This window comes from Nerophis ophidion, linkage group LG15, assembly GCF_033978795.1.
Source record: "Nerophis ophidion isolate RoL-2023_Sa linkage group LG15, RoL_Noph_v1.0, whole genome shotgun sequence".
NCBI lineage: Eukaryota > Metazoa > Chordata > Actinopteri > Syngnathiformes > Syngnathidae > Nerophis > Nerophis ophidion.
Window position 1 is genome coordinate 9,535,823 of NC_084625.1, and position 10,000 is coordinate 9,545,822.

At 43.0% G+C, this 10,000-nt stretch overlaps 1 protein-coding gene across 1 annotated transcript in view; it reads left to right on the top strand.

Moving 5' to 3' along the window:
• Positions 1 to 10,000, top strand: part of pou6f2 (POU class 6 homeobox 2) — a 251,573-nt gene that overhangs the window by 64,642 nt on the left and 176,931 nt on the right. The window contains exon 4 of the mRNA XM_061921483.1: positions 9,279 to 9,498. Coding sequence (XP_061777467.1) covers positions 9,279 to 9,498 — 220 coding nt within the window. The remainder of the gene's footprint in view (positions 1 to 9,278; positions 9,499 to 10,000) is intronic.

A 10,000-nucleotide genomic window follows, 5' to 3' on the forward strand; every position in this document is an offset into this window, starting at 1 on the left:
GGTCGGATGGCTGCGGTGAACACGCTGTGTCTCAGAGAGAAGCCGAGGAGCCAAGCTCACAGCTGCTGCAGAACGACGAATAATCCACTGATGTCTTCGGAAAGATATATATCTCACAATTTCCCCATCCAAAAACATGCTGGTTGACGTATAGAAAACTTGTTCGCTTGACCGCTCTGCTTTCACAACAAACAAAGAAACACCGGCTAGGTCTCAGTGCTAAAGATAGCTGCAATCCACCGCTTTCCACCAACAGCATTCTTCTTTATAGTCTCCATTATTAAATTAACAAATTGCAAAAGATTCAGCTACACAGATGTCCAAAATACTGTGTAATTACGCGGTTAAAGCAGACGACTTTTAGCTGTGTGTGTGCGCAGCGCTAATATTTCATGACAGTCCATGACGTCACGCGTACACGTCATCATTCCGCGACGTTTTCAACAAGAACTCCCGGGAAATTTAAAATTGCAATTTAGTCAACTAAAAAGGCCGTATTGGCATGTGTTGCAACGTTAATATTTCATCATTGATATATAAACTATCAGACTGCGTGGTCGCTAGTAGTGGCTTTCAGTAGGCCTTTAATGGTGCCTCCACAGATGTGTAAGTTACCCATTCCTTGGGCACTAATGCACCCCCATACCATCACAGATGCTGGCTTTTGACCTTTGCGTCGATAACAGTCTGGATGGCTCGCTTCCCCTTTGGTCCGGATGACACGATGTCGAATATTTCCAAAAACAATTTGAAATGTGGACTCGTCAGACCACTGAACACTTCTCCACTTTGCATCAGTCCATCTTAGATGATCAAGCGCCCAGAGAAGCCGGTGGCGTTTCTGGATGTTGTTGATAAATGGCTTTCGCTTTGCATAGTAGAGCTTAAACTTGCACTTACAGATGTAAAGTGCGTGAGTAAAGTGCGTTCACTTCAAACTGACACTCTTACAAACCCCTTACAGTTGTAGCGACAAACTGTATTTAATGACAGTGGTTTTCTGAAGTGTTCCTGAGCCCATGTGATGATATCCTTCAGAGATTGATGTCGGTTTTTGATGCAGTGCGTCTGAGGGACCAAAGGTCACGGTCATTCAATGTTGGTTTCCGGCCATGCCGCTTACGTGGAGTGATTTCTCCAGATTCTCTGAACCTTTTGATCATATTGTGGACCGTAGATGTTGAAATCCCTAAATTTCTTGCAATTGCACTTTGAGAAACGTTGTTCTTAAACTGTTTGACTATTTGCTCACGCAGTTGTGGACAAAGGGGTGTACCTCGCCCCATCCTTTCTTGTGACAGACTGAGCATTTTTTTGAAAGCTGTTTTTATACCCAATCATGGCACCCACCTGTTCCCAATTAGCCTGCACACCCCTGGGATGTTCCAAATAAGTGTTTGATGAGCATTCCTCAACTCTATCAGTATTTATTGCCACCTTTCCCAACTTCTTTGTCACGTGTTGCTGCATCAATTTCTAAAGTTAATGATTATTTGCAACAGCAAAAAAAGTTTATCAGTTTGAACATCAAATATGTTGTCTTTGTAGCATATTCAACTGAATATGGGTTGAAAATGATTTGCAAATCATTGTATTCCGTTTATATTTACATCTAACACAATTTCCCCACTCATATAGAAGCAGGGTTTGTATTTTAATGGTTGAAATCTGCGCTTTTGCATGATATACTAGTTACTATGGTAATTTAATTAGTTACTCTGGTAATCTAAGTCACAGCAGCTCAGACGAGGCACCAAGCAATGTGGGTGGGGAGTGTTTCCACAGAGTGTTTCCTGAGTGGCCAGCCTGAAATGCGGGTGTCAGGGACAGACGCGGAAGGAAATTTTTACAACAAAGTTCCAAAGCTCAGTGGTATATCATATATATCCGATTGTAGGTGTTTGGTTTTTTTTACCCTTTGTGTTCATATTTCGCTGTGTTTGTTGCATTTTATTTTGTGTTTCGCTTGATTGTAAAATATGTTGATGGAGAGGGGGTGTGACGTTCATATATTGTCAATATTCAGTGTTTTATCATTCATAGTTAATATTGTAAATCCCACATTCTTTATTTACATCCTGGGTGTCTCATTCAGTGTAAAATTGCATTCCGTTTTTAAAGGCGGTCTGTCATAAAGTTTTTAGCATTCAGACATTTTTGTGAGGTTTTGTATTAATGTTCCTAAAAGTAGATATACCGGCCTCCAGACACATTTTTTTTCTCTAAATTTGGCCCCCGAGTCAAAATAATTGCCCAGGCCTGCCTTAGCGGCTCCCGGGAGCTTTTTCAAAAATGGACAAAGATGGAGGAGAAATATGTATTTGTTGTTTTAATAATGTTTCTGTGGGAAGACAAACATAACACAAACCTTGCTGGTATAGCTCGGTTGGTAGAGTGGCCATGCCAGCAACTTGAGGGTTCCAGGTTCGATCCCCACATCCGCCATCCTAGTCACTGCCGTTGTGTCTTTGGGCAAGACACTTTACCCACCAACTCCCAGTGCCACCCACACTGGTTCAAATGTAACTTAGATATTGGGGTTCACTGTGTAAAAGCACTTTGAGTCATATATAAATATAATTCACTACACACACTTCACTTCCTAATTTTTACAAAGCCCACTGTTTAATATGTTTGTGTTTATGCTGCTCTGATGACAGTAATTGGCCAGTGCTGTTTTGTCCTACTAATTTTTGGTGGTCCTTGAACTCACCGTAGTTGGTTTCCATGTATAAATTTCTCCAACACTGCGACAGCAAGACATGTATGTTCTATGCCACTCTTTCTTTGTCTAATTTTGTCCACCAAACGGTTTATGCTGATTTACACATGAGGACTTTGAATATGACCGATGTATGATCCTGTAACTACTTGGTATCGGATCCACACGTAAATGTGTGGTAGCATCCAAAACTAATGTTAAGTATCCAAACAACCGGAGAATAATTGATTTTAAAAGAAGCGTAGACAGAACATGTTAAACGAGAAAGTAAGCAAATATTAACAGTAAATGAACGGGTAGATTAATAATTCATTTTTTACCACTTGTCCTTAATAATGTTGACAAAATAAAAGAATGATAAATGACACAAAATGTTACTGCATACGTCAGCAGCTAAATTAAGAGCCTTTGTTTGCTTACTTATTAATAAAAGTCAAGTTGTCTTGTATGTTTACTATTTTATTCAAGGACAAACATTCTTATCGAGTGGCTTATTTTTTGTTAACATAAAGCCTTTATTTTTTGTTAAAATAAAGCCATTAATGCAATTTTTTTGGTCCCCTTTATTTGGAAAAGTATCAAAATACGTTTTTGTGCCGGCACCAAAAGATTAGTATTGGGACAACACTAACATGCTCTTTTATCCACTCATTCACTCTCCATCCATTTCAGCGTCACAGCGCCAGAATTTGCAAGCACATTACGGTGCCCATTAATTTTGTTATTATTAACCATTCAGGATTGTGAGAAGCCAAAATCCAAATTGGATGATTTGTCCAGCCCTACTGTCTGGTGCGGCTGATGTATGCGTGACGTTCTCTCTGATGAAGCTCTTCCAGGAGATAATTAAAAGACGACTTTTGGTGCCTAACTGCCTCCTGCTTCTCCAGAAGTGTCAGTGATGATAAATAAATCAGGCCGACGCGTGATTCAGAACGGGAGCGTTGCTTTTAATGTTATTCCCGTCTTGCTGTCTCCTGCTGTCAAAGCTCGGCAATCTCATTTTGTTTGGAGATGAAATGCTCAAAGAGCCTTTTTTTGATTACGTTTAGATTGCAGATTACTTTTAAAGGATTAAAGCGTGTTACAAACAGGTCGCCTCTTGTTACGCACCTTTGAGGCTTCGTCCTCGCAATATTAATTCTTTTTTTGTAAACGCTAATGGCAAGCCTCATCTGGAATGCTCTCAGAAGTGTGAGACGATGTCGGTTGTCGCGGCGGCGTTATCAAAGCAAAGTGATGCGTGTGTGATAACTGCTGCCAGGCGCTGCCTTTGTGCCTTTCCATCCTCTTAACACACAAACAGGTATTCATTTCTCCCCCGACCGGCAATATTTCTGCAGCCCGCTGCCTCCGAAGCCGCATGACCTCGTCTGCGTGTCGGAGCGGGTTGCGGGCGTCGTTTTGCCGCGCGGCCTTATCGCAGTGACACGCCTGTCGCCCAGGAGCACCGAGGCTGGCGCGCGCGGTGGTCGTCTACGTAGCAGTCAGCCGCCCTGCGTCGCGCGCGAGCTGCAGACACGGGGGCCACCAAACACAGGCAGATAGCTGACAATTGGAGTTAAAAGCCGGCGAGCTAAGGTCACGGCGGAGGAGTCAACACAGTGCGGCAAGACTTACCTCGCGGTGCTGTCACTGACAACACAACACAAGGTGACCACCTAGTATGGTTTACCTGGTCACGCATTATTTCTTTCTGAAAGTACAGCGGTACCATCCATCCATCCTTCCATTTTCTACCGCTTATTCCCTTTGGGGTCGCGGGAGGGCGCTGGAGCATATCTCAGCTACAATCCGGCGGAAGACGATATACTTGCCAACCTTGAGACCTCTGATTTCAGGAGGTGGGGGTTGGGGCGGGAACATGGTTAAGAGGGGAGGAGTATATTTACAGCTAGAATTCACCAAGTCAAGTATTTCATATATATATATATATATATATATATATATAAATAAATAAGAGAAATACTTGAATTTCAGTGTTCATTTATTCACACATATACACACACAACACTCATCTACTCATTGTTCAGTTAAGGGTTGAATTGTCCTTCCTTATTCTATTCTCTGTCACTACTTTTCTAACCATGCTGAACACCCTCTCTGATGATGCATTGCTGTGTGGCACGCACAAAATTGCTTTCATCAAATTCACTAGAGTCTGGAATCTTCCATCTCTCACTAGCATGGCCCAATACCTGAGGAAGATCTTCGCTGCGAAGCACTTGGTAGTCCACTACTTCTTCCCGAAGGCTATCCAGGTCCAATCACAGCTGCGGTTTGGAACTTACAAGAGTATTTCTTGATCTTACTCGTCGTCGGCGTCGCCAGTGCTGTATTTTCCTCGTTCTTCTGCTTAGTCTCCTTGTTGTTTGTGCAATTGTGCACTGCACTCTCTAAAAGCCGTAAATGTAATTTTCACATATGCATTTAAGAGTGTCACAACATTGCTTTTTACGGCAGACGAACTGCTTTACGGTAGACGAAAGCGTGACTTCTGTTGTTATGTGTTGTTACCGCGCTGGGAGGACGTTAATGAAACTGCTTCATTAAACCCACATAATAAACCAAGAACTTGCCCTTGATCATTCTACAGTTGTAACGTCATTGGGCAGACACGCAGTTAATTTTGTGGGAAAGCGGACGTGAAAACAGGCTGTCGACATGTCACTCAGGTCCGCATGGAGTTGGAGGGGGCGTGGCCTCCAGCAGCGCCTGAATTTCGGGAGAAAATATGTCGCGGGAAGTTTTCGGGAGAGGCGCTGAATTTTGGGAGTCTCCCGGAAAATCCGGGAGGGTTGTCAAGTATGCACCCTGAACAAGTAGCTACCTCATCCCAGGGCCAACACAGATAGACAGACAATAGTGTTGCCAATCAACCTATCCCCAGGTGCATGTCTTTGGAGGTGGGAGGAAGCCGGAGTACCCGGAGGGAACCCATGCAGTCACGGGGAGGACATGCAAACTCCACACAGAAAGAGACTTAAATCGTGAGATGCCCAAAAATGCACCTCCTGTAACGGTACAGTGGAGAAGGAGACGTCGCTTAGCTTGGAGCGTATTCATTAATACAAAGGGATGATGTGTGTAACTACCGTATTTCCTTGAATTGCCGCCGGGGCGCTAATTAATTTAAAACCTCTTCTCACTCCAGCGTTTACCAAAGTCATGCGGTAAAGGCAAGCATGCGCTAATTATTTTTAAAACTCTTCTCACTCCGGCACTTACCAAAGGCATGCGGTAACTTTAGGCCTACGCTTATAAATTTGAGTGTGATGTAAGGATACCATCATGAAAAGCACATTTAATAAAAGACATGTTATTATGGTCTTACCTTTACTTATAAATGAAGTCCATGCGCAGCCCCTTCTGATCAAAAGCATTGATAACTTGTTTATAGAAGTCTTCCTTATCTTTCTTCAGTTTTAAAAGTCTCTCTGTCTCAATGGAGATCTTCCTTTATTACCTCTTGCTTTGATTGAAAGTCCAGTTTAGAAAACTGTTTTATTTTAGATATCTAATCTTCTATGTTAAAAGTGCAAGCGAGAGGAAAAAATAAACGATCGCTGATCACTCTTGCTGCTTGTTGTCACTTCTTCTTCAGCCGAGTTGTCGCAAGAAGGATCACTAGCGCCCTCTACCACCAGGAGGCGGGAGTCATTTAATGACTCATATTTGACACACGCAGCTACGGTATATTAATAAAACATAGCTGATTACTGTTCTTTTTAGCATATTCATTAGCTTGGACCTTAAATTCTACTGAATAGCTCTTAATCTTCCTCCATTTATGCGATTTCAAATTATTGAAATCAGCCTCCTCCATTTTGAAAATGATGACAGGTGAAGTGTCACTCGTGACGTGACGAGTTGGACCCGGTGGCAATTCTAGGCATATGCTAATTATTTGGCGAAACGAGTTTGACCCGGCGGAAATTCTAGACATGCGCTAATAAAAATATTTTGCGAAACGAGTTTGACCCGGCGTTAATCCTGAGCCAGCGGTAATGCTAAGCATGCACTAATTATTTTGCGAAACGAGTGTGACGCGGCAGTAATTCTAGGCAGGCGCATACTATATACCCGGCGGCAATTCAAGGAAATACGGTAATCCCAATATGTCTGGTGAGACTATGTGTGGCGATTTTATGTTGAGTGTTACCGGGAGGTATTGGAGGTGCGTGTGGAAAGGGCAAAGGGACAGGCAAGTGATCAGGGGCTGGAGCGAGGCGTCATTGTCCGGGTGCAGGCGAAAGGTCGAGATCCGGAAAGGCAGCAGGGAGTTCAGACGGGATCCAAGGAGATGAGACACACAACTCGAAACCAGGGAATGACGACACAAGACAAGACACGATGAACACAAAGGAGGGAAAACACAAAGCGAGGAAGCACATAGGCAAGGAAGCTGGAGACGTGTGAGGTTTACTGCACTGGTACAAGTAGCTACGTTCTGGCACTGGAACGCAGAAATCACACACCCTTAAGAAGGGAGTGGAGTCCGTATCATCGTCAGGTGTGTTAGATCACAGATTGTGTACGGCGACAGGTGGTTGAGCCGTAACACCTCCATTGGTTACTACAGTTTACGTCGGCATCGTTTCTATCAGGGAACCGACATCAGGTGCCGATCCTTACTCCTGTCACAGACAGTGTTACTGCTGTGTTATTACATTTCATTTGTCATAATGAATGTAATCCAACACCCCCTGATTTTTATATTCACAGTATCTCGCTTCTTTTCACTCAAAGCTCTTAAAGGAGTGAGTGGGTTTTCCTCAGAAAATACATTTGAAGGGTGCCAAATATTTCCCCGAGCGTTGCCTTCTGATAACATCTCTTTCCCTCTATGGGTACGCCTCCACTTTAACTAATAGGAGTGAATGGATGCATGAGGCAAGATGCTAGTGATGTTTCATATCAGCTATCACAAGAGTAAAAGTAGCACAAGTTTTTTTTTTTTCTTTCGCTAAGCACGCCGCGTTTCAGCCACTTTTTTTTCTGTTGGCGGGGATTTGTTCAATGGGATGGAGCATAAATCACAGCCGGAGGGGAGAGAGAAATTCCCCGAGATTGGATTTGATCTTTGCGAGGAGCAACAGCTCGACTGTCAGACGGTGACATGGATAAGTGCACAATTCAACTGGGTGAAAACACACTGATTAGTACGTCTGTGACGGTACGAGCGAGTGCAACAGCTGGAGTTTGAACAGTGTAAATGATGATTTTATTCTTAGTAAAAGTTACTTTTTGGCATTGAAACCCTGTACTCCATCTCTACTGAACAATGGCGGCACATCGCTTTTAGTCTTATTCACTTTCTTTGTATCTTTGTACGTCTTGAAGCGCAAGCCTTCCTAAACATTATTTACTTGAACGACAGAAAAGGCTTTTTGAGTTCTGGCCCAGGGGTGTCCAATGTGCGGCCTCGGGGCCAATTTACAACTCACAACTAATTGTTTCACGGCTCGCCTCACATTTTAAATATACCGTATTTCCTTGAATTGCCACGGGGGCGTTAATTAATTTAAAACCTCTTCTCACTCCTGCGCTTACCAAAGGAATGCGGTAAAAGTAAGCCTGCGTTAATTATTTTAAAACCTTTTCTCACTCCGGCACTTACCAAAGGCATGCAGTAAAAATGTTAGTTTGATGTAAGGATACCATCATGAAAAGCACATTTAATAAAAAAAAATAAAAAAAACGTTATTATGGTCTTACCTTTACTTATGGATATAGTCCATGCCAGCTCTTTCTGATCAAAAGCATCGATAACTTGTTTATGGAAGTCTTCCTTATCTTTCTTCAGTTTTAAAAGTCTCTCTGTCTCGATGGAGATCTTCCTTTATTACCTCCTCCAGCACATATCACGTCACTCATTTCACTTCTTCTGCAGCCGAGTAGTCTCAAGAAGGATCACTAGCGCCCTCTACCACCTGGAGGCGGGAGTCATTTAATGACTCATATTTGACAGACGCAGCTACGGTATTGTGACGGTCTCAAGCCGTTCTCTTGCGGGTTCCCAGGACCACCAAGGAAGGACATGGCTTGAGCAGTTTGACTTTATTTTTCAAAAAAAACCTCAGTCCAGGTTGCTCTTCTGCTCCTCCTCTCCGCTCGCTCACCGTCTCCTCGCCGCAGCGTGCCCTGCCTGTCTGTCGGACCATCGGCTCCACAGATATATTAATAAAACATAACTGCTTACTGTTCTTTTTAGCATATTCAATAGCTTGGACCTTAAATCCTACTGAATATCTCTCAATCTTCTTCCCTTTAAGCGATTTCGAATTACCGGTATTGAAATCAGCCTCCTCAATTTTGAAAATGATGACAGGGAAAGTGTCATTCGTGACGTCACAAGTTTGACCCTGCGGTAATTCAAGGCAGGCGCATACTCTGCCCGGCGGCAATTCAAGGAAATACGATAGTTTTCATTGTGTTTACCTTCTTCAAGCAGAACCAAACCAAAGTTAGTAACTTCTAAGGAGGGAAAATATTCCCTCACACATGCATGAATGCTACCAAATAATGCATATAAGAAACTGTGTGTCCCCAACAGTCCCTTCTGGTGGCTCAGCAGCTGGCCAACGCCGTGGGCGGCGTGATGTCCGGGGCGTCGGCGGGCATGAACCAGCCCATCCTTATCCCTTTCAATGCGGGCGGACACTTGGGCGGGCAGCAGGGTTTGGTCCTCTCTCTGCCCGCCACCAACCTCCAGAGCCTGGTGGCTGCTGCTGCTGCAGGGGGCATCATGACGCTGCCCCTTCAGAACCTGCAAGGTAAGACACCCACCGTGTAACGGTCCAGTTAAAATGAGACTTTCACAAATTGCCATCTGGGGTCTTATAAAGTCCCAAGTCCTACAATTTGAATTTAAGGCCTTAAAATGTTTAGAATCCTCCTAAAATCTTATAAAACGTCATAAATGCTCATTTAAAAAGGTCTTAAAAATCTATTAAGGTTACTTGTATTCAAAACATGCCCAAAAGGGAATAAGCGGTAGAAAATGGATGGATGGATGCATACATTTCACTCTCGCTTTTAAATATTTAAATTTTTGACGACGCTATAACAAAACTGCAAGATGGAACCTGTGCTGGGAAAAAAGCTAGGGTGCTAAGAATACTATGCTAACATGCTAACAATATAATAGCAGGCTTACAGTTTTAGCATAGTTAAATTCCAAAATATATGACACTGATGTGTATAACTGTTAAATTAGTAAAAAAACAAATCTAGCATGCTAATGTTAAAATACTAAATTGCTAACTGTAGCATTCA